The sequence below is a fragment of the Acinonyx jubatus genome, chromosome A3 (genome assembly GCF_027475565.1).
Source record: "Acinonyx jubatus isolate Ajub_Pintada_27869175 chromosome A3, VMU_Ajub_asm_v1.0, whole genome shotgun sequence".
Classification (NCBI taxonomy): Eukaryota; Metazoa; Chordata; class Mammalia; order Carnivora; family Felidae; genus Acinonyx; species Acinonyx jubatus.
Window position 1 is genome coordinate 89,061,153 of NC_069388.1, and position 25,579 is coordinate 89,086,731.

General features: G+C 39.0%; 1 protein-coding gene across 4 annotated transcripts in view; it reads right to left on the reverse strand.

Moving 5' to 3' along the window:
- M1AP (meiosis 1 associated protein) overlaps window positions 1–25,579 on the reverse strand; it is a 69,587-nt gene that overhangs the window by 21,414 nt on the left and 22,594 nt on the right. For all 4 annotated transcript variants that reach the window (XM_053200815.1, XM_053200816.1, XM_053200814.1 and 1 more), the window contains exons 4-5: window positions 24,658–24,826; window positions 909–1,082 (exon numbers count right to left, since the gene is read on the reverse strand). In XM_053200815.1, the coding sequence (XP_053056790.1) occupies window positions 909–1,082; window positions 24,658–24,826 (343 nt within the window). The remainder of the gene's footprint in view (window positions 1–908; window positions 1,083–24,657; window positions 24,827–25,579) is intronic.

Sequence of the window (25,579 nt, forward strand, 5' to 3'; positions counted from 1 at the left end):
AAGACAGACTGAAATCAAGTCAAGTCATCAAAGGCATTCTAGGCTCTGGGATGAAATGGGGGTGGGAGGGTAAAGATCTGATGGCTATCCTCAGAAAGAAAGGACCGCTATGTGTCTTCCCCTTTGTGGGTGGGAGGCTGTACCCATTTTTCTCAAAGAACTCCCACCTCTACTAGTTGGGCTACTAGCTGTCCTCTGTGGGGCCTGCCTCTGTAGTTGCTTTAGTTTACCTCAATTAGGTGTCTTTATCTAGCACACCTCTATTTAATTTTGGTTTAATCTTGGTTTTTTACCGGGGCGCCTGGGTGGCTCAGTTGGTTAAGCACTGGAATCTTGATTTTGGTTGGCTCAGGTCATGATGTCATGGTTCGTGGGATCAGGCCTGAGTCAGGCTTTGTGCTGACAGGGCAGAGCCTGTTTGGGATTCTCTCTCTCTCCGTCTCTCTCTGCCCCTCCCCAACTCACGCACATGCACTCTCTCAAAATAAATAAATAAACTTAAAAAAAAAAGAAGAAAAACTTGGTTCTCTACCTTCTCATAGGCCTTGTTGATATTGTTGAGGTACCAGCATGCCTCAAATTATTATGTCAGTAATATCTACCACAATTCAAAATGAAAAACCTGAGAAAAATATATGATTCATTGTGCTTTTGTATAGTTTAGGTGCTGCCCTATTATTGAGGTGTCTAATTCTTTGCTCCTAAATAACTGGCCCTTGCTATCTAGGCTTAATTAGGTTCAGTTTTCTAACTGTGGTCACTTTTTAGAAGTTCTTTTCTTATTCTTTGTGCTTACACTGAACAGCCCTAAACCTCAACTACTCGTATTCTGATGACTCACAAATCTAGTCTTAATCTGAGACTAAGATAATTATAGCCTATATAATATGTCTTTTGGGGCTGTGTACTTGAATCATCTCCGGATCTGGAAATGTTGCTGAAACACCGTGAAGGAAGAAGAAGATGGATATGTTCTTGGTCTGTTCCACTGTTATGTAGCCAGGCTTTGAAGAAAATCTCCATGCTGACAACATCATTGTCTATGGTCTGAAGGTCAATGTCAGTTCCCAGGACAGAACTCTCTGAAGAAGAAAGGGGATTAATGGGTAAAGTATTTAATTCTTTAATTGTAAAGCTTGAAAAATGCAAAATTTTAAATGTACCCATCTTTTAACATGCCAATTCTACCTTTGGATATCTAGCTTAGAGCCATTCTTACTATACACAGACACATATGCAAAGATGTTCAGTCAGCGTTGTTGTAATAACAATTAATTAAAGCCTTTAAACAGGAAGCAATTCAAATACCCATCAATAGGGGAATGTTTAAATAACTTATGGCACACTCAACCTTTGGAGTATTATACAGCCGTTAACAAGCAAAATAAAGTTAAATGTACTGACATGGAAAGCTAAGAGACAGTAAGTGAATAAAGAAAGTTGTAGAACAGATGTGTAGCATGAACCCACTGATATAAAAATAAAATCATTGGATTAAGTACATACGTATGAATGTAAATGCGTTTTACAAAGGTCTGGAAGGCTACCATCAAATTGTTAATGGTGAACAGGAGTGGAAACAGGGCAGAGTTCTGAAATACGTTTCCTTTGTATCATTCAAACTTCTATACTGTTTGAATTTCATTGTATTTAGAAAACATTCTGGAATACAAAAACAGCCAAAAAAATAATCAGCAATGCAAGTTAAATACTCAGTTAACAAGGGGGGAACTTCAGAGGGCACCTGGGTGGCTCAGTCAATTAAGCATCCAACTTCAGCTCAGGCCATGATCTCACAGTCTGTGAGTTCAAGCCCTGCGTTGGGCTCTGTGCTGACAGCTCTGAGCCTGGAGCCCGCTTTGGATTCTGTGTCCCCCCCCCCCCCCTCCCCGCACCTCCCCCACCTGTGTTCTGCCTCTCTCCCTCTCTCAAAAATAGATAAACATTAAAAAAATTAAAAAAAAAAACCCAGGGGACTCCAGCTTCTTCAGCTCTTGTTTCACAGTAAAAATGTATTCAGTTATTGCTTCTTCTATAAAAAGCAAATTTTTAAAAAAAGTAAAGGAAAAAAAATGATGTACTCCCGGGCTTCCCCTCTGACACGATTATACAAGTCTGTCATTGGCACGCTGTAACTCACAAGTGTGACTAGCGGCCAGGAAGACAGGAATGGTCTGGTAGAGTATGATTTGATTTCAAATCTGAGTGAAAGGAGCTAGGGATGTGGGGTGGTGAGGCTTTGCTGGTCTACTTCCTGCTTCAGGCAACACTAGCTCAGGAACTGGGGTCTGGGTCTGCAGGTAAAGGTTGTCAGTAAAAGCCAAATATAAGGTGGTAGAGGAAGCACAGAGAGAGGAAATGAGGCAAGAGCTGGAAAGAAACTGAAAAGAAACCTGATTTTTTTCGCCTCACCATGAGGGACTCTCTGAAATACTTTTACAAAGAGCCTAAGAAAATTGATGAATTAACTTCTGTGTATGACTCATAGACCCCAGGGAGAAGGCTGGTTTATTTCTAGAACGACATTCCTGAGGACAAGGAGGCAGAGGTGGCAGACTCCACAGGGAACAAAGGGCTTCAGTCCAGCGTGTTGGTACCACATGGGGAGGTGTGGGGAGACTCAGATGACTTCATGTCATACTTAACGACTTATGCTGTGGCTGAAAAGGGATTCCAAATGCATTTCTCTTTGACTAGCATGATTAAAACTCTGCCATCTTCCATAACAGTTCTGAGGATTCACTGGCTAAGTATTTCATTCATTCCATCAAGCAGTAATTTTTATTATGTACTACGTAGAAGATGAAATATTGTGCTGAGTACAAATATTATGATACTCTTTTCCTTTAAGGAATTTATAAAACTACATTACTTTTTTAAAATATATGAAATTTATTGTCAAATTGGTTTCCATACAACACCCAGTGCTCATCCCAAAAGATGCCCTCTTCAATACCCATCACCCACCCTCCCCTCCCTCCCACCCCCCATCAGCCCTCAGTTTGTTCTCATTTTTTAAGAGTCTCTTATGTTTTGGCTCTCTCCCACTCTAACCTCTCTCTCTCTCTCTTTTTTTTTTTTTTTCCTTCCTCTCATCCATGGGTTCCTGTTAAGTTTCTCAGGATCCACATAAGAGTGAAAACATAAAAAAAACTACATTATTCTTGACCATTCCTCTTCACACTGTCATCTGTCACATAACGCTTTAGGTACTACAGTGATAAATATGAAGTCACTGCCTAAGAAATATTCCTCGTGAGTAAAGGGAAACTATCTTTTTAATAATGTGAATTTTATAGGGGCGCCTGGGTGGCTCAGTCGGTTAAGCATCCGACTTCAGCTCAAGTCATGATCTCACAGTTTGTGGGTTTGAGCCTCGCGTTGGGCTCTGTGCTGACAGCTCAGAGCCCAGAGCCTGCTTCAGATTCTGTGTCTCCCTCTCTCTCTGCTACTCCACCACTTACACACACTCTCTGTCTCTCTCTCTCTAAAATATAAATAAACATTAAAAACTAAAAAAAAAATAATGTGAATTTTATTTTGTCACAGGCAAAAAAAGAAGTAATTTGATTTTTCTGAGCTTGAGGCCTGGACTTCAATTTGAGTAACAAGTATGCAAAGAACTGAATCCAGAACTTCAGTGAGGCAAAATCATTATTGAAGCATAAGAAGGCACATACAGAACTAAAGAAATGGAATTGAGCAAAGGATCTCAGAGAGTGGAGAAGAAAATATGGTTTCAAGTTCAAACAGTGGAATTTTGCAGAAAAAAAAATGTGTTTCTTTTCTTTTCCTCAGGGAAAAGGCAGATTAGAAACTCCTACCATGGCAGTATAAGGAAACCACAGCAAAGTTATCTCCCATCAAACATCTGGAAATAGAAAAATAGAGGAGTTTTCTCAATTGTTAAACTATAGTATCAACACAGAGTGGTGAGGTCAGTGAAAAACAGTTACCTTAGGAAAAGAGAATGGCTTACTGACCAGAGCAAGATTTGGCTATAGCCTATGGATGGGACTGGCTTATCCAAAGAACGAATGTGTCTATTAGAAGGGGAGAGGGTTGGCCAGAAATGGAGCACAGAGAAGGAGAGCAAGAGGGGCATGCACAGGCAGCACTCATCCAAGTATGGCTAGGAGGAGAGGGCATGCTGGCTCAGTGACCTGTCCCAGTGGAAGGAAGTGTTTGTCAGGTCTCTGTGTTCTTGGTGTTATGGTGGTTATGGTTCTCTGTCTAAAATATTCTGGCTTATACTTTGGTCTTGAGCTTGGTAAGGTAAGTCTATCTCTGAGAGGATACTGACAAAATCAACTTTCCGATCTTGTAAAGCTGAAGAATGAAGCCTGAAACATGGTACCTTTATGAAGGAAAATGCCAGCCTTCCCTGCAGACACCCCATCAGTGTTACTGAAGTTTTTTCCAACTTCTTAACTACAGGTTCTTGGGAGAGCCGCAGAGCGGACCTTCTTCCTTTGAAAAAATCCTCATGTAAGCTTCATATTTAAGCCCACAGTTTTGCAGGCTTAGAAAGGAGCCAGCAGCTTGTCAGGGCCAGTCACATTGTCCAAGCTAAAGACTAATGTGGAAACCAGAACACACTAGAGGGGAACTTCTTTTCCATTTTCTCTGTCGCTGGTTCAGGCATTCCTTTCCTTACGTCTGGATCATAGTAGTAGCCTCTTAATTGTCCTATGAACTCCATTCCTTCCCTTCAAGTACTTCTTAGGTACTACTACCAGTTAATTTTTCTAAAACATGGTTTCATCAGTTCCCTCCTTTGCTAAAGAGCACATACTGCCTTCCTTGGTCGTTTTCTTGATGCTCCTCACTTACCCTAAACCATTTGCTTCTACTTATTATTCCTCACATACCTCACCCTTCCCTTCTTCTGTGATGGCTCATATGGTTCCTCCCCATCCCTACCTGTTGAGATCCTATGTGCCCATTTCCCTAACCCCTAGCGCAGTAGTTAGCTTACAGCTGAAGCTTAGCAAATGCCTGCTGTGTTAAACAATTGCTCCCCTTCCTCAGCTCTCATTACTTTTTCCTGTAACTCTTCTGCTTCAACTAAATTAGTCTCCTTACCACATGACTTCCTTCCTTCCTTAGTGCTTTTATTACTCTGTCAATCCATGGCTTGCTCCTCCCCCAGAACTCAACTGGGAACTGACTCTGTCCCGGAAGTTATCCTTAATTATATTCTCCCTTATTTGGGTTTAATCAGCACCTCTTGGGTATCTGTGGGCTCCATTTGGGCAATACTAATTACATTTGCTAATTTGTTTCTTCTGAAGGGTTTTCTTCTCTTTCCGTGAGTTTATGAAAAGTGGTGGGATGTAATGTTAAGAGCAGGGTTTGAATTGCGACTTAAAAGTTGTTAGCTATGGGGGCACCTGGGTGGCTCAGTCGGTTAAGCGGTGACTTTGGCTCAGGTCATGATCTCGTGGCTTGTGAGTTCAAGCCCTGCACTGGGTTCTGTCCTGGCAGCTCATAGCCTGGAGCCTGCTTCAGATTCTGTGTCACTCTCTCTCTCTGACCCTTCCCTGCTCATGGTCTGTCTCTCAAAAAAATAAATAAACATTGAAAAAAAAAAGTTGTTAGCTATGTGACTTTGGACAAAGTACAACCCATTTCATAGTTATAGTGAGGCAGAAGAAGTGAGATGATTATGTATGAATGGCATGCACAGGTCCAAGAAATGGCATTTTCTCCCCACCACTAACATAGGTAAGAACACCGACATGCAGAACTGTGTTTCTCACAAACAATGAAATGCGCTAAACCTGGGGGATGGGGAAGAGACTTCTCACTTCTCAGATGTTGAAGAGCAGCTCCCACCTTGACTGGCGAGCAGGGCACTGGGCACTGAATGAGACAGGTCCCACTGACGGTATGAAATAGGAAGGTTACAGGAGTAAGTGCGGCTCTGGGTGTTCGGGTGGTTAGGACAAGGGAGGAAGGACTGGTACATTGCAGCCAGCTGCAGGCAGCATTCACAGTCAGTGTTTGGACTTGCCCTGCCCTCCTGTGGCCACATGTAGTGATACCCTTTACTGAGCTCTTTGAAAGCTTTTCTGGAAGGGCCACAATAATACGAAAAACTAAGAAGGCCAAATCATTGAGAATAATAAGAATTTAGGTAATGCCTAAAGCAGTTCTTCTCAGAATTCAACCCTAAAACAGGGTTCCACAATGGAAATGTGTTTAAGGTGGGAGAATGTAACACTTTAACACACAAACAGATGTAGAATATTTAAAGTTGAGGCCCAGGAAAATGGTGCTCCAGCTCAGTCCTGTAGACCCTTCCCAGGCCTATAGGCCAGAATGGTTCCTTTTCAAATGGCCCTCATATGGCTTGTCCTTGGGCAGGATAGGCATTAGTGGTTCTGGAAACCCCCTGAAATTGTATACAATTCCATCTGTACATGTATAGGTGTATTCTAATAGGGTGGAGGAGGGGGATAGGCCCTTAGCTTATATCAGATTCTCAACAGTGCTGTGACCCCAAAAAGGTCAAGAACCACTGCAAAAAACTATGGAATTGTGGGGGCGCCTGGGTGGCTGAGTTGGTTAAGCATTCAACTCTTGGTTTCGGCTCAGGTCATGATCTCACAGTTCATGAGTTTGAGCCCCATGTTGGGCTCTGTGCTGACAGCATGGAGCCGGCTTGGGATTCTTTCTCCCTCTCTCTCTGCTCTAACCCCACTCACTCTGTCTCTCTCAAAAATAAATAAATAAACATAAAAAAAAAAAACTACAGAATTGTGATTTCTTAACCTCCCTGGGCCTGTTTGCAATCAGTGCTGTCTACCTTCTGAATACAGGGGTAGTACAGGATGTTAATAACTAGGGTAAGTAATCAGAGTGGACAAAGTTTGCTCAGGAACAACTATGCAGAGCCATCCAACCACTGTCTTTAAATCAACAATGACATGAGGATGATCTCCAACAGTTCACAATGTTGGGGGCAGTCTGGCTTGTCTTTGCGAACTCACGTGCCTCATTTGTGGAGGCGATCCTTGGACCCTGGGAGAAAGGAGAAGCTCCTTGACAGGAGGTGACAGGGCAGTGATGGCTATGGTGGTGCAGACTCCGCAGGGCAATGAGTGCAGGACTGACCAAGTGCTGACTATCTTCCCAGGGCTCCAATCTCCAAGAGAGGTAAAACATCACTAGAACTATAATGAGGATAGAATTTATTTCCCAGAACTGTTCTCAGGGAAAGCAGTGATGACATTCATTCATTCATCCTTTCATTTATTTAATCCATCATTCCAATAATTATTTATTTAGTGCCTTCTAGGATCTGGGCACTAATTTTGTCAACAATGAAAGAGACAAAGTCTCTGCTTTCATTGCTTACATTCTAGTGGGAACAAACAAACAATAAACAAACAACACACAAATGATTGAAACAGAAAACAACAGATAATGATAGACAGTATGAAAAAAAATAAAGCATGAGAAGGGTATGGTGTGTGTGTGTGTGTGTGTGTGTGTGTGTGTGTGTGTGTGAATATTTAGTTTGGCTGGACAGGTAAGTATTCTCTAAGAAGGTGACAGTTGAACAGAGACTTGAACCAAGTGAGAGTGAGTCTTGCTATCCCTGCTATTGGAGGAATAGCAAGAAGGCTAAAGCAGAATAAGGGAGAAGTGAGGCCTGGCTGATAAGCTGCTGGGGTGAAGGATGAGGACTCCAGAGGCACATGTGCAGGTAACAAGAGGTAGGCACTACAGTAGCTTCTAAGAAGGGTATTTTCCATTATTGCGAGGCTTAGGTTTTGCTTAGGGAAATGTGCAAGATTGGGACAGAGCACAGCCAGCACTTCTTTCCTTTCTCTTTCTCTTTGTAGCCTTTAGCTCCTAAACAATTGTTGAATTAGTATTTTAGAAATATTTGTCTGCAGGTGTACAAAACTATTAGCTTGCATGGAATGCCCACATGTCTCTGCTCAGCCATCCCACACAGGCTTTCCTGTTCTGTGGTGGTAGTGAGTGGTGGTGGAAGGAGAGGAAAGGAATCTGGGAATCCCAGGAGCAGAGCTCAAGCAGAGACCCCTCAGCCTGAAGTGGACATGCCTCTTTCCCAGCCTAGCTGGCTACCCAGGAAGTTCTATGGTAGACAGTCAAGCTGATATAGCCTGAGGTGGGCTAAAAAAAGACTCAACTAAAGAATAAAATCATCACGAAATGATTTACGGTGGATGTTCTACATTGTGAGTAATAAACTCAGGAACTACGGGCCTCCCTAGCTCTGAAATAGATCCCAACCTAATTTCAAAGTAAGCAGACGAATTAGGAAAAGAAAATGTTTCCAGAGCAATTACATTGGCTGGGAGATTTTAGAATCTCTTTTTCTTAGGCTTATGTATTTGTAAGGGGGGCAGAAGGCTATGACTGATGGTGGGGACTGCCCCATGGGCACTGCACCCCTAATCCCACCTCTGGAGCCACAGGAACAACCCTGGTTACAAGGAGCTGATGGTATTCCCTGCTAGTCATCCTGTTTTGAGTCGTGTAAGGCACCCTGCTCTGGGCAGCCCAACCCCAGAGGAGATCCTGCAGATGCAGGAAAGGGTCTGGGTTAGTGAAGGGTGTGTGTATGCCTGAGGGCACCAGATTCAGCACCTTATCCACCTCGGTACCCCCAGCACTAGCACAGTGTCTGGCATACAACAGGAGCTCAATAAATGCTGCACTGCACAGGATAAACTAGTTCTGGCCAGCCTGTTGCTTACTTTGTGATCTTAGACTAGTCTCTCATCACTCTAAGCTCAATTTCTCCATCTGTAAAGTGGGAATGATAGTAATACCTAGGCTTGGCATTCATTTGGATATAAAAAAAATGTTGATACCTGAAAGCACTCTGTAGACTTTAAGGCATTATGCAACTATAAGGGATGGAAGATTAAATGTTATTTCTTTATTTTGAGAGACAGTGTGCACACAAGCAGGGCAGCGGCAAAGGGGGAGAGAGAGAGAATCCCAAGAAGACTCCACGCTCAGCACGGAGCCTGACTTGGGGCTCAATCTCATAAGACTATGAGATCATGACTGTGAGATCATGACCTGAGCTGAAATCAAGAGTCGGCTGCTTAACTGACTGAGCCACCCAGCTGTCCCTAAGGTATGAAAGATTAGAAAACTGCCTTCTAGCTGTCTGCATGTGAACATTTTAGTCACTAAAATCCAGTACCCTTTCTTTCTCTTTCTTTCTTCCTTCCTTCCTTTCTTTTTCTTTCTTTCTTTCTTTCTTTCTTTCTTTCTTTCTTTCTTTCTTTCTTTCTTTCTTTCTTTCTCTCTTTCATGTGTGTGACATTTTTCTCTTCAATAAAGTATACAAGTTGTAAGAAAACATATTTCATTTATGGGCCTTAATATTTCTATTTTCATTTTACTAAAAAAAAAAAAAAAAATACAACCCACATGCAAAAGAGGTTGGTTGCTCCTGACTGAGATACCAAAGTCTAAAGCATAGTTTAACTTGGAAAATACTAGACTTAGACAGTATTTAAAGAGTCTTTTTTTCCTGCACAAACATATTTACATAGTCTATAAACAAAAAAGCCTTTAATGTAAATTGCAACACAAATCTGAAAAGGTGACTAGGAGAAAGTGTTTTCATAGGCACTGTGGTGAGGGAGAACAGGAAAGCAGGTTATTTAAGAGGTTTGAATGGGGGCGCCTGGGTGGCTCAGTGGGTTGAGCATCTGACTCTTGATATTGGCTCAGGTCATGATCCCACATGACCTCTCTCTCTTTCTCCCTCAGTCCCTCTCCTCTGCTCACACACTCTCTCTCTCTCTCAAATTAAAAAAAAAATAGAATAGTTGAAAAAAGAGGTTTGAATGAAGAGGGTGTGGGGCTGGGAAGGCACTAAATATATTAGCATGGCCCCAAGAACTAGCCCAAAGAGCTTTGTCTCTGTAATGCCCAATGGAGCCAAAGTAAGGATTTAGTCTGAGATGAAAACAAAAGTAAGAGGAACCAAGAAAGAATATAAAACTTACTGGAGAGCTTGGTAGAAGAAGAAACAGTTTTAAAAAGACACAGAGATCCATCTGGGTGCCTGGGTGGCTCAGTTGGTTAATTGTCTGATTTTGGCCTAGGTCATGATTTTGCTGCTCACAAGTTCGAGACCCGTGTCAGAGCCTGGAGCCTGTTTCAGATTCTGTGTCTCCCTCTCTCTCTGCCCCTCCCCCACTTGTGCTCTGTCTCTGTCTCTCTCTCTCAAAAAAAATAAATATTAAAAAAATTTATATGCAAAAAAAGACACAGAGACCCAAAAAATCATAAAACATATCTAGACGGACTGTGTGACAGCTTTGCGATCCTGTATATATGTATGGATTTTTGTGCTATTGGAAGTGTACATCTTCAGGGTATTGTATTTCTAGAAATGGGAGCGGTGAGTAAATGCACATGCCCCAAAACTGAATAATCCAATTATACAGTGGGCAGAAGACATGAATAGACATTTTTCCAAAGAAGACATACACATGGCCAACAGACGCATGAAAAGATGCTCGACATCACTTATCATCAGGGACATGCAAATCAAACGTACAATAAGATATCATCTCACACCTGTCAGAATGGCTAAAATAAACAACACAGGAAACAATAGGTGTTGTTGAGGATGTGGGGAAAGAGGAATCTTCATGCACCATTGGTAGAAATACAAACTGGTGCAGCCACTCTGGAAAGCAGAATGGAGGTTTCTCAAAAAGTTAAAAATAGAACTAAACCTTATGATCCAGCAACTGTATTACTAGGTACTTATCCAAAGAATACAAAATACTAATTCAAAGGGATATGTTCACCCTGATGTTTATAGCATCATTATCTACAATAGCCAAGTTATGGATACAGTCCAAATGTCCATCAACTGATGAATAGATAAAGAAGATGGGCTATATATATAAAATGGAATATTACTCAGACATCAAAAAGAATGAAATCTTGCCATTTGCAATGATGTGGATGGAGCTAGACAGTATTATGCTAAGTGAAATAAATCAGTCAGAGAAAGACAAATACCATATGATTTCACTCATATGTGTAATTTAAGAAACAAAACAAACAAGCATAGGGTAAAAAAAGAGAGAGGCAAACCAAGAAACAGACTCTAAACTATAGAGAACAAACTGATGGTTACTGGAGAGGAGATGGGTGGGGGGATGGGTTAAATAGGTGATGAGGTTTAAGGAGTGCACTTGTGATGAGCAGCGGATGATGTATGAAGTGTTGAGTCATTAAATTGTACACCTGAAACTAATATTACACTGTGTGTTAACTAACTGGAATTTAAATAAAAACTTAAAAAGAGACTAAAATTTTAAAAATTTCAATAAATGAATCCACAGCAACAAAAAAATGCAAACAAACAAAAGGTAAATGCACATATCATTTTGTTAGATATTGCCAAATACCTCTCCAAAAGGGTTGTGCCACTGTGCATTCTACCAGCAATGTATGGATGGGTAGCCTCACCAACAGAATGTGTTCTCATACTTTTTTTAAACAGGTGGGAAGTAGTATGTCAGTGTGATCTTAATTTTCATTTTTCTAACTATGAGTGATGTTGAAAATATTTTCATGTTTAAGGGCCATTTTGAAATATCTTTTGAATTATCTGCTCATGTCTTTTGTCCATTTTTTCTGTAGGGTTTTTGTCTTTTTTTCCTCTAAGTTTTTAAGTGTTCTTTTTATATTAGAGATATTAGTTCTTCCTCTCTACACCCCGCCCCTCCCCCCCCCCCCCGATTCAAATTGCAAATACTTTGACCTAGTTTTTAAGTTGTCTTTTGACTTTGCTTCTGGTGGCTTTTGCCATGCCATATTTTTATTTTGCTATATTTTTGTTTTTATACAGTTAATTTTTATGTAGTTAAAAAAATACTATACCTGGATTTTGAGTCATAGGTAGAGAAACTTTCCCTATTCTAAGATTATAAAGGAATATATCAGTGTTTCCTTTTACTACTCTTTAAATATCATTCTTTACATTTAGGTCCCTGGTCCACTTGGAATACTTTCTAGATGGTTAGCCAGTTGCCCCAGCACCACTTCTGGAACAAGTCCATTTTTGCTCTTGTAATTTGAGAGGCTACCTTTATCTTATACTGTATTTACATCTGTACTTGGGTCTATATGCTAACTAATGCTCCAGTGCTAGGTATATGATGGGGCCAATTTCAGGTGGGAAAGTGGCCAGATTGTCCAAGGCTGGGTGGAAATAAGAAAGGTCATTTGCCAAGTAAAGCTGGGGTAGTATGTGCATCGGTAGGTGCTAAAGGATGAGAAGGAGAAAGGAGGTGGAGAGATGAGTTGGGATTTAGTCAGAAGAACTTCTTTTAAGTTATAGTCTCATAAAGACAGAGAGAAATGATGGAGCACTTGAGCTTACTGAAGTGAATGGAAGATAGAAGAGGAGGTAAAAAGAAAGAACCAAACTGATCAACAGTGAATAGTGACTTCCCGACTGGTTGGGTTCTAATACCTTACAAACTGATTTTCTTCTAAATAACAGCTATAAACTCTAGATATAGATTATATACACACACATTTTTATATACACATATATATACATTCACACACACGCACACATGGGTGTGTGTGTGTGTGTGTGTGTGTGTGTGTAGTAAAAAACTAACAGCTGAGGGCTGTGGAGATTGAACAAAAGTGTATTTCAGAGAGGAATTGAAACTTGGGAGTAAGTGACCAGCAAAGAATGGGTTCCCCTGAGGGTGACCTCAGTGTTACCTTAGCATACTAGCTAAAACCTTAATAGAAAGGCCTCTGTCTTTCACTGGCCTTACCAGGGGAAGGAGCCTGGGGCAAACAGAGATTCCAGAAAGTGAGGAAAAATCCAAGAAAGGAGGGAGCCAGAGAACCCAAAATTGTGTGTTTAAAACTCAGTCCAGGCATCTTGCTGACCCTTGCACTACACATGTATGGGGCAAACTGAAAGCAGCTCATAGTTTAGTGTTAATGCAAATGATATCTGAGTCCCTGACTACTGCAAGCCATGACAGATTACAGTTTGAATCTAACAAAGTTAATTATCTACCAAAACAATTACTTTTCAGAGTTATATAGTAGAATCCAGAGTCCCTATAACAACATTCACAAAATACAACCCAAATGTTTTTGGCATACGAAGAGTCAGAAAATGTGACCCGGTTTCAAAGGAAAATACAATCAACAGAAGCAAACACTGAGATGAGAAAGCTATCAGATTTTTTTTTTTTAATTTTTTTTTCAACGTTTATTTATTTTTTTTTTGGGACAGAGAGAGACAGAGCATGAACGGGGGAGGGGCAGAGAGAGAGGGAGACACAGAATCGGAAACAGGCTCCAGGCTCTGAGCCATCAGCCCAGAGCCTGACGCGGGGCTCGAACTCACGGACCGCGAGATCGTGACCCGGCTGAAGTCGGACGCTTAACCGACTGCGCCACCCAGGCGCCCCACTATCAGATTTATCAAAGACTTTAAAGCAGCATAATTATATAATTATATACATAAATTATAATTATGCTAAATGAGGAGTGGAAAATATATTCATAATAAATGCAAAGATAGGAAATATCAACAAGGAAATAGAAAATATAAAAAAGAATAATATAAAAATTTTAGAACTGAAAAATACAATATTGAATAAAAAAATTCACTGCATGGGCTTAAGAGCAGAGTGGAGATGAGAGATGAGAGGCCGTGAACTTAAAGATAGGTCAATGGAGATAATCTGAAAAAGAGAAAGAAAAAAGTTTGAACAAAACAAAACCAACCACAGAGGCTTGGAAAACTGTAAAGCAATTTTAAAATGTTTAACACGTGGGTAATTGGAGTCCCAGAAAAAGAGACAAAGGGGAATGAGATGGTAAATATACCTGAAGAGATGATGGCAGAAAATTTCCCACATTGAGTCAAGGATATAAATTTATATATAGGTTGTGATACTGTAACTTATAATAAGAAAGATATATTTGGTCTTTGTCCTGTTTCTGGCACAGAGCTCCCAAACTCTTTGGAATTTCCTAAGTGATGACAGCAATAAAGGTATCTTTTGTTGTATTAATGAGGCAACTTTTGGAAAGCACCTAAGGATGGGGTCCAGTTGCCAGAGGAGTCAATCATGTGATTAAGCGGTTGGAACTTTCAGTTCCACATAGTGGCCTCTGGGGAGGGGAAAGGGACCTGGAAGTTGAATCAATTACCAACGACCAACGATTTAATCAGTTGTGTCTATACAATGAATTCCCCATAAAACCCCCTAAAAGGACATGGTTCAGAGAGCTTCTGGGTTAATGAACACGAGGAGATTTGGGGAGAGTGGGGTACTGGGAGAGGGCATGGAAGCTCTGATTCTCTTTTCACACACTTTGTTCTATGCATTTCTTTTATTGGGCTGTTCCTGAGTTCTACCCTTTTATAATAAAATGGTAATCTAGTAAATAAAATGTTTCTCTGAGTTCTATGAGCCACTCTAGCAAACTAATCAAATCCAAGGAGGTGGTCATTGGAACCTCTGATTTATAGCTGATCAGTCAGAAGCATAGGTGACAACCTGGACTTGTAAGCGGTATCTGGTGTGTGCATGTGCATGTGTGCACATGTGTGCAGGTGCGGAATTATTGTGGGACAGAGCCCTTAATTTGTGGATCTGATGCTATCTCTGGATAGTGCTAGAGCTGAGTTAAGCTGTAGGACACCCAGCTGGTGTAGGAGAACTGCTTTTGTGGGAAATTGCCCCCACACATTGGAATTGGGCACAGAATGACTATAGATTCAAGCAGCTCAGTGAACCCTAAATAAGAAATCTGTGCCTGGTCACATCATTGTAAAACAAACATAAAGAGAAAATTCTTGAAAGCTGCCAGATAAATGATCCTTTATATACAGAGGAAGGTGATTTAATGACTGAGACTTTTAATCAGAAACCAGGGAAGGCCAAAAGACAGTGGAACGACATTTTTAACGTGCTGAAAGAAAAAATAACCTGTCAACCCATAATTCTATATACAAGAAAATACTCTTAAAGAATAAAGGTGAAATATGCACTTTCAGATAAATAACAAACTAAGAGAATGTGTCATCATCAGAACTAGCTACAAGAAATATTAAAATTCTTTGACCTTTAGGACATGATATCCAAAGGAAACTTGGATCTTCAGGAATGAATGAAGAACACTGGAAAAGGTAACATAAAAGACTTTTTTCTCTTAGTTTCTTTAGAATACACATGATTGTTTAAAGCAAAATTTATGATACTGTCTTGTGTAATTTATAATGTATACGTAATACACATGACAACTACAACATAAAAGACAGTGTCTGTGTGTCTATATAGTTGCAAGGTTTCTGTATTTTACATGAAATGGTACTATATTAATTCTAAGCAGGCTGCAGAAAAGTTTAAAAATATCCTTTAATCCCTGTAATATTTCTACATTTTATGTAAAGCATCACAATTATTTTATTTTATTATTAATTTTTTTTAACATTTTATTTATTTTTGAGGGGGAGAGAGAGCGTGAACAGGGGAGGGACAGAGAGAGAGGGAGACACAGAATCTGAAGACAGCCTCCAGGCTCTGAGCTAGCTGTCAGCATAGAGCCCAACGTGGGGCTCGAACTCACAAACCATGAGATCATGACCTGAGCTGAAGTCAGACACTTAACCAATTGAGCCACCCAGGTGCCCCTATTTTATTATTTTTTTAAGTGACCTCTACATCCAGCATGGGGCTCAAACTCACAACCCTGAGATCAAGAGTCACATGCTCCACTGCCTGAGTCAGTCAGGGACCCCTTAAATATCGTAATCTTGAGGCTTCTATGTTTTACATGAAATGGACTCTGAGTAGACTGTGACAAGTTAAGGATATATAACATAATCCCTAGAGCAGCCACTAAAAAGTAATGCACGGAAGGATAGTTAAATGACAACAGATAAAATAGAATTCTAAAAGTAATAATCTACACTTGATCTTAGCTAAAAGGCTGAGAAGCAATCTAAAAGTAATAATCTAAAAAAAGCGGGAAAGCAGGGGAAAGGTGAAGAAAACCCTGAGAAGACAAACAAAAAATAAAACAGTATACCTAAATGCAACCATATCAATACTTAGGGTAAATGTTAATGGAGTATATAGTCCAAATAAAAGGCCGAGATTAGCAGAATGGATAAAAAGCAAAACCCAATTACATACTGTCTATAAGAGATAAACTTTAAGTATAGAGACACAAATGGGTTGAAACAAATGGATGAAAAAAGATGAACCATAAACACAGTAAGACCTAAGAAAAATAAAAACATATCCATACAAAGATTTGTTTATGGATATTTGCAACAGCTTTAGTCCCAACAGTCAAAAACTGAACCAGCAAAAATGCCCATTACCAGGTGAATGGTTAAACAAAATGCAGCATATTCGTACAATATACTACTAGTCAGCAATAAAAAGAAACTACTGGTATAAACAACAACATGGATTAGTCTCAAAATCTGAAAGAAAGAAGTCAGACATAAAAGTATGTACTGTATGATTCTATTTGTATAGAATGCAAACTAATCTATAGACAAAAAGCACATCAGTGGTATATTCTACGGAAATGAGGGAGGAAAGGAGTGTAAAGGGGCATAAGGAATCTTTTAGGCATGATAGGTATATTCTGTATTTCAATTGGGGTGATGATTTGTGGGCATATACAACTGTCAAAACTCACTGAACTGTACACTTTGAATGCATGCAATGTACAATGTGTAAATTATTCCTTTATAAACTTGGTGAGGAAAATTTTTTTAGATCTTTATTTTCAAATAACTTTAGATTTTCTGAACTCTAAAAAAAATTCTTTAATTCAATTAAAAAAAAGGGAAGAACTGACATTTTCTGAGACCATGGCTCCCATTAATGAAATAAGCAGATGTCTCTCTGTGTTAAAAATCTTTAGGTAATTAATACAATAATGGTTCTAATTTAGTCTTAACACACAGGGAAATGACTTTAATGTGGTTATCAAAGACAGACTCGATGAAGAGCTGCATTTTCTGGTCCATTTTCCAAGATGCTGAAAGGGGAAAACAATCCATATGTGGAGTTTGACAACTGCACTGAAGCATGAAGCATAAGATAGGCTTTTTTTGTTTTTACTTTTTTTTCTGGAATCCTTTAGGTAGCAATGAATCTTTATCTTCTGTTTGGGTTGTTAACATTTGGTGTTTCCTGAGAACACATATGGATAAAATACCTTTCCAAAAGAGCTGACATTGATCCCTAGCAAAGTCTAGAGGAAATATTAACCAGATGGTTTGTGAGCATTTAGAAAGGGAACTTGATATCCTCGTGTACAAGGCTGAGAAATATAGGCTGGCTGACAGCATCATTAGGTTGATTTGTAACTGACTGAAAGACTAACATACCCAAGTGAGTGCACTGCTGTCAATCTGGACAGACACCTTCTTGATGCCAAAGTGCATTGATCATACTAGACATTTAAATTTTGGCATATTTATTACTTAGCCATTCTTTAGAAAGCTATTATAAGATTTTTACTATATGCAAATGAACATATGCAACACATATTTAAGCTACAAGCATTAACGGCACAAGGAATACTCATGAATCCTTGTTCTACTTAAGATGTAGAACATCAACACTACTACCAAGATACCTGCATGCTTTTTTCTGATCTCCTCCAAGGGACACCTTGCCACACTGAATTTTATCATTCCTTTCCTTTTAAAAGTACTTTTATTGTTTTAAACAAATACTTTATTACTTAATTTTGATCGAGCTTTATAAAGAGGTATCATATATCTTTGTTATCTGTTTTCTCAATATTGAGAAGATTCATCCACATTGTATGTAGCTGTGGTTCATTCATTTTCATAACTGTATGATATTCCATTTTGTGAATATACCTTGTAATTATTCATTCCTCATTCAACGGACATTTGAGTGGCTTCTAATTTGGGGGCTTTTTGAATAATGTCAATATTCACATTCCTGTATGTGTACAAATGGTACACATTTGTAGAAATTTTTGGAGATATTCTTCTAGGAACAGAATTGCTGGATTATAGGATATTGTGAATGTTACTTTACAACAGAATGACAAGCTGTGTACCAATTTACACTCTATCAGTGTATGAGAGTTTCTACTGCTCTGCTATTGTCAACACTATAGTGAGACTTCTTAATTTTTTGCAAACTAGTGAGCATAAAATGGTATATCATTTCAATTTGTATTTTGCTGCTTACTAATGAGGGTAAGAAATTTTTTTATGTTAATTTGCCACCAACTTTTTCTTCTCTGTAAAACGCCTGTTCAGATCTTTTGCTCATTTCAAATATGGATTTTTTTTTTAAAAGTTCTTTATTTTGTGGCATCTGGGTAGCTCAGTCACTTAAGCTCCGACTTCAGCTCAGGTCATGATCTCACAGCTTTGTGGGTTTGAGATCTGCACCATACTCTGTGGTAACAGCTCAGAGCCTGGAACCTGCTTCTGATTCAGTGTCTCTGTCTCTCTCTGCCCCTCCCCTGCTAGCATTCTTTCTCTCTCTCTCAAAAATAAATAAACATTAAAAAAATAGTTTAAGAAGTTCTTTGTTCTGTATACCAACTCTTTGTCATATGAGTTAGAAATATAATTTATCTTATCACTTAATACACGGTGTCTTTTGAGACTGGGGGGTGTTTTCTTGTTTCTTTTCCCCTCTCTCCCTCCCTCACTCTGCTCCTCCTTCCTCCTTTTTTTCCTTCCTTCTTTCACTTCTTGAAGAGTCTGTGTAAGATTTGACTGATCTGTTCCTTGAAAGCTTGATATAACTTAACTGTAAAGCTATCTAAATTGGTACATTATGGAAACCATTCCGATTTTTTATTTGTGAGTCAAATTTGTTACCTTTTTAGGAATGTGTCCATTTTTGTGTAAATGTTTGAATTCATAGTTCTATCTCCAGGTATGTTCCCTTTTCTGAATCCTAACATAGTTTCTTGTGCCTCTTTCCTTCTTTCTCTTTTTCCTTTATTAGTTTCACCAGAGGATTCTCTGTTTATCAGTTTTTTCAAAGAGCCAACTTTTGAATTGTTGATTATTTCCATTGCTCTTTTCAACTAAGGCAGTAAAGAGAATGGTTTAAGTATGTGAGATTTGGAGTCGAACTGCTTAGACTTGAATCCCTGCTCTATCTCTTAACTAAGAAACCTAGGGAAAGTTAATCTGTACAAGAAACTGTCTTAGTTTCTTCATTTATATCCATGAGGATTAATAAGATAATATGTGGAAACTATTTAGAACAGAAAGTATTTGGACAGTAAGTGCTTAATAAAATGTTGCTATTATTATGGTCAAAAAGCAGAAGTTAGAGATCCATAAACAGAGTTAGGTTAAGAGAATGTGGCTTTTAGTTCATGTATCTTTTCCTTGAGGCTCAGAACTTACTTAAAAATGAGACAAGCTAGTAGCATTATTTCCTCCATTGATGGCTGTTTTATGGGATTATCTTTGGCTGTTGGAATTGGTAGGCTTTCTTAGACCCTAAATTTATGATCAAGATTCAGTATGAGGGATCTGCTCTAATGGGCAGGGTTGGCTTATATGCAAAGAGGGCATGTAAAGATAAAAAAAGTCTGCTAGCTTCCCCTGTGAGAGGTATACCTCCTCATATCTCTATTTCATAAGTCAACACTTCTTAGTCCTCTTTTGAGAGCAAAAGAGGAACAAAATGGATAAACAGAAAAGAAAGGCAACAAAAACTGTTGGAAGCGTTTTATGATATTTTGTTACATACAAACAAAACACCACATACATGAATTGTAACAATGTAACCTAGGGGCACCTGGCTGGCTTAGTCAGCAAAGCATGTGACTCTTTACCTCAGGGCCCTGAATTTAAGCCCCACACTGGGCTGGGCCCTGGAACCTACTTAAAAAAAACAAACACAAAAATACCAATTACTGAGAAACAATGTGCAAAAATAAAATCAGTGTAATGAGGTAGTGGGATTATGAATGGTTTTAAATTTAACAATTATTTTATGATCATATCTTCTTTTTCAATAAAAAAAATTTTAGAGCTTGAAATATTCTCAGTAAAAAGGCATATACAAAAAGGTTCTATTACTACTATTAATATCAACAGATAACATTTATTTACTGCTCACATGTGCCAGGCACTGTTCTATGTGCTTTATATACAAGGTGTATTTAATCCTCATATAAACCCTATGAGGCAGTTATTCTTATTAGCTCTATTTTGTAAATGAAAAAATTGTGGAATAAAAAGTTTAAATAACTTGTTGAAGTCACACAGTTCTTCAGTAAAATGTAAAAATCCAATCGGATAGTTAAATAAATAGTGATGAATTTATATAGTAAAATGCCTCACAGCTATTAACAAGAAATGTGTTAGATCTCTATGTGCCAATATGGAGAAAATTACTGGATAATTAGAGAAATGAAAAAATAAAAATGCAGACAGAATATAGGTACATTTTTAGGAAAGTATTAATAAAAATAATAATGTTACATTTATGTCCATGTCCATATGTGTAAGGAGAATGATTCAGCAGAATGTGCCCTACATAGCTGATGGTGGTTATCTCTGGAGAGAGCAGAATTTTGGGTCATTCTGAACCATCTATATTATATTCCTGCAATGTTTAAATTTGTACAACTTGTAATAAAAAAAATGTTAAAATGACCAGATAAAAGCTACCACAAAGAGAGCTGGGCTGGATCTTCAGCTACATTTTAAAACAAAGAAAAAATGAACAAGTTAGACCAAGCAAGAACAGCTGAAAGGAATTACCACTTATGTGGCTGCAAGAAAATATATAATAGGCTCTATAGTCTGAACATTAAAAGAACACCTTAACTGATACAAATGTGATTTAATCTTTTCCTTTTAGATTTTATTAAAAACCATTCTAAAATGTGAGTCTAGGGGCGCCTAGGTGGCTCAGTCGGTTAAGTATCCGACTTTGGCCCAAGTCATGATCTCGCTGTGCTGACAGCTCAGAGCCTGGAGCCTGCTTTGGATTCTGTGTCTCCTTCTCTCTGCCCCTCCCCCATTCCTGTGCTGTCTCTCTCTCAAAACTGAATAAACATTAAAAAAATTTTTTAATAAAGTTTTAAAATGTGAGTCTACTTTCTTCATTTCTTTTTTTTAACGTTTATTCAGTTTTGAGAGAGAGAGCGAGAGAGAGAGCGCAAGTGAGCACGAGCTGGGGAGGGGCAGAGAGAGAGGGGAACAGAGGATCTGAAGCAAGTTCCACGCTGATAGCAGAGTCCAATGTGGGGCTCGAACTCATGGATCAGGAGACCATGACCTGAACCGAAGTCGGACACTAGACCGACTGAGCCACCCAGACACCCCTACTTTCTTAATCTCTAAATTCATTGTTATTTTGATGATTCTGGACCTTGCAGTCTCTGAGTCATCTTTACAATTAGTTTTCACTGTGCAGGACTGCATTAAAGGAGGCAGAATTTAGACCAATTGAAGGACATATTCTCATAGTTACTTTTTAAACAAATCTGCAATATCAACATTTCTCTGTAACCTGTCTCCTTCTCCAAAAGTGGAGTATAGACACTTTTTATTTAATTGATGATCATCATTACCAGAGTTAAAAAAATATATAAACAGACTTAAGAAGTATTTTAATTAATTCATGATATTCATGAGCTACAAAGGGAAGCTATGAGTGTTTAAGATATGAACCTAACTATTTGAGTTGATGTCAGAGAGGGTGACTGTCACCTGTCCCAAATCATTTTTCCCCCAATCATTCACTTATTTTTTCAAGAAACATTTATTGAGGATCTTCTATGTGCCAGGCAGAATGATACATGGTGATGTAAAGATGCATTAGACACAGTCTTATCCTCAGGTACCTTACAGTCCACTTGGGACCTGGCCATTAAAAACAAATCTCAGAAATATTAAACCACCCATGTGCAAAAATTTTCAAAAATATTAACAAGACTAGCTAACTTTTACTGAACATTTATTATACATTAAGTAATTAACACACATGATGTCATTTAATCCCCAGAACTACTGCATAGGGCAGGAATTAATAACTAAGGCTTAGACACTAAGTACCTTGCCCAAAGTTGCATAGCTAGTGAGTGACAGAACTGTAATTAAGACTCAGGCAACCTTATTCCAGAGCATTCATCCTTTTGAGAATAAGAGAAGTTGCTTTTGCTAATTCCTCCATAAGGACACCAATATGAGATAAACATCAATGGAATAAAAAGCATTAATTATGAGGAAAGTAGAGGCACACTGGGAAGATTTCAAACTATGAACCGTACATACACTTAACCCATGAAGAGGAATTACAAGTAATTTATGGAATGATGTATTATTTATAAGCAAATAGGAAGTTACTGGAAGAATCATCAGCAGTGACACAAAGCAGAAAGCGTCTTTCCTAAATGTAAAAGCTCTTCTATACAGCTCTGCTCCCTAACTATTCTAAATAAAGGCACCATGTGGAGAGTACTCTGAGCTCTGTGCCACTAGAGATACAGTAAATTCTTTCTGGATACAGTCACTGAAGAGAGAAGAGGACATAGTCCATGCCTGATATCCATGGCCAAAGAGAAAGAAAAAGAGCTTCTCTCTCAGATTCAGCTTGAAAACCTACTAGGGAGGACTCTGGTGGCCTAAGGAACTATGGTGGCCTGACTTGGGTCATGGTCCTCTCTGAGACCAGGCAGGCAGAGGTGTTACTAGAGAATGGGGATTCAGCGGATGCTCGGCAGACCAAGAACCATCTCCACAGGTATCACTGTCATCAATTCATTCAACAAATACCTCCTATAATCTAGGATATGCTACACACCGGGACATAGAAATGAGTAAGACCAATTCCTAATCCCAGGGCAATTATAGTTTAATGCAAAAAGAAAAGATATGAGGTAGTTTACAGATTAGATGAGAAAACACAATTATCACACAGTAAAACAATGGTGAACAATTCTCCATGGCATATAATTAAGAGCTAAATCATTTGGTACAGACCACAAATGATGTCACTGTTCCAAGGAGAGAAAAATCCATATAGTAATCAGTAGCATGAAGTAGGACTTAAGGGAGGGGGAGGATTTGGCTGGAAGAGATTAAGGGAGGGAACTCAGGAGAGAAGAGGGAATTCAGAGGAAAAGACTACTATAAGTGGAGAGATGGAGAGGGAAACACATTCAGTGAGGAGACTGGCTTGAGAAAAGCAGAGCGTGCCAAGTAGGCGAGAGTTTGTAAACCACACAGCTAAGGCTGGTACCCTCCCTCCTGGACCAGAACAATGTCAATGGCCTCATGATGCTGGAAGGATCCACATGTGTCAGGATTTGAGGGAAAACACACCCTTAGTTACTAACTCTTTGACCTAATTAGCGGGTTATCCAAGTGTGACCAGGAAGAGATCAATGGTGTCAAAACAGTGGGCTCCTCCCATGTGCACAACCTTGGAGAAGGCCAAGGGCCAGAAAGGGCCACTGACGGGTGAACAGTAACTTGTGTATTGGTTAAATTAAAACTGGTTAAGAACCTCTTAAACTCCATAATTTGGGAATCTCTACTTGACTTTCTGACTAAAATCTTTTCATAAATTTCTGTTGTCTTAGAATGAAATCTAAATGTCTTCAAATGGCATATATGGCTTTTCTTGATCTAATCCTTGCCTACCTTTACAGACTCACTCTTGCCTCTGCCTGACAGGCTCTAGTCATAGGGAACCATGGGCACTTCCCTGAAAATTGATTTACCTTGCTTTCTCATGCCCCCAGGTCTCCTTTTTGAGTGCCCTTTTCCTTCTTCCTCTGCATGACTAATTCCTACATGTCCTTTAACACTCAGTTTGAATATTTTCTGTTCTGGGAAGTTTAGAATTATCAGTGATTTATGTAGGATTTATTGGCAGGGGCCTGGGCACCAGAGGTTGCTGGGTCAGGGTAGGCAGGCTGGGGACACCAGGATTGGGAAGCTGGCAACTAAGAACCCTATCATGGGGAGGTGGGAAGGATGCAGGAGGCAGGGTGTGTGTGAGCTGAGACTCTAATCCCCTGGCACATCCTCCATTGTTCTATCAAACTTAACTTATAAAATATAAATCCAAAGATAAAATTATGAAGAAATTCAAGACAGCAACCAAAGAGCATTAAATCCTAAGCATAGGGTCTTTCTGAATGCACGGCCCTGTGTGACTGTGTGCTCATAAACCTATGAAGCTAGCCCTGCGTATAAATCTGTTCATTCAGCATTGGTTATAATAGCAAAGTGTAACAAACCAAATTGTTTGTTAATAAGTGATTAAACAAACAAACTATGGTCCAACCACACAAAAAAAATCATGCAGCCAGTAAAAAATAAGACAGATCTACAGATACTAACACAGATAGCTGTCCAACACACAAAGAAGGCTATAGAATATTACATGTAATGTGATCCCACTAGAATAGTAAATACATACTTAATATATATTTAATATGTATAGGTCTATATATACACCTGGAAACACCTGTCTGAACTGTAGTGAAGTCTGTTGGTTTCTTTTCATTGAAGAACAAAAAGACCATGGAAAATAATCTTCCTGACTACTTATTAAAATTCTTTTTACCTTTTCCTTTCATTCTTACCATCGCTGCTAGGCTCTTCAACAGGGGATACTGAGTCCATACACTCTAGGACTCCCTCTGTGATCTCAACCACCTGAAGTCTCCTGACCCTTACTAGGTCTGTATCTTTCAATCCTTCCTCCAATTGTTTGACCACCTCTTTTCCAGGCTGAGAAGTCAGAACAGTAATCTGGAAATAAATTCAAGAATCAATGTATCTACTTTCCCTGATGTACAGACGGAAGGATATAATAGATCACATATGAAGGATAAACACAGCAGAAAACTCTGGCAGTGGCTATTGTCTTTAAGACAAAGAAGAGGGTTTCATGGCAACTTAAGAATCAAATTTCATTTACCAGATTGTGGTGGGAGAGATCTGGTGGGACAAATCCTCACAGGACCCTTCCAAACAGGTGGGACCTACCCCAGAAAGTGACCAGTGAGAAGTCATCCCTGTTTTAGTTTTTTAAAATTGCTTGAAGCACTGGCAGCGTCTCTCATGCTAAAAATGCTTTAATGTTATAAGGTAACAAAGGAAAGAAAATCCTTAAATTCCAATCACTAAGTGTGTATTAAATATCAGAGAGTCTCAATGCTTCTTTCTCATGGTGGTGCTTCCACACAGACTTCTCTCCTTGTTCAACCTGGATACAGGTAAACTGTTTCTTTTGCTCTCAACTCTAAAATGTACTTACTCTAGATCAGTATAGCTAACCTGAAGGAATATTGAGGTGTTTGTGTATAATCTGAATATTTTATTCCACCTGAATGAATATGCTATATGTTTTCATTAGCAGTTTTGTCTTGAATTTAAAAATCTGGAAGGCAAATATTAAATATATACAATTCTCTTTTGTACTTGGACTTTTTTTTTTTGGTGCTTAGACATTTTTAATTAAAGAAGAAGAATGCAGATAAAAGTAGCTATTTTTTAAACTCA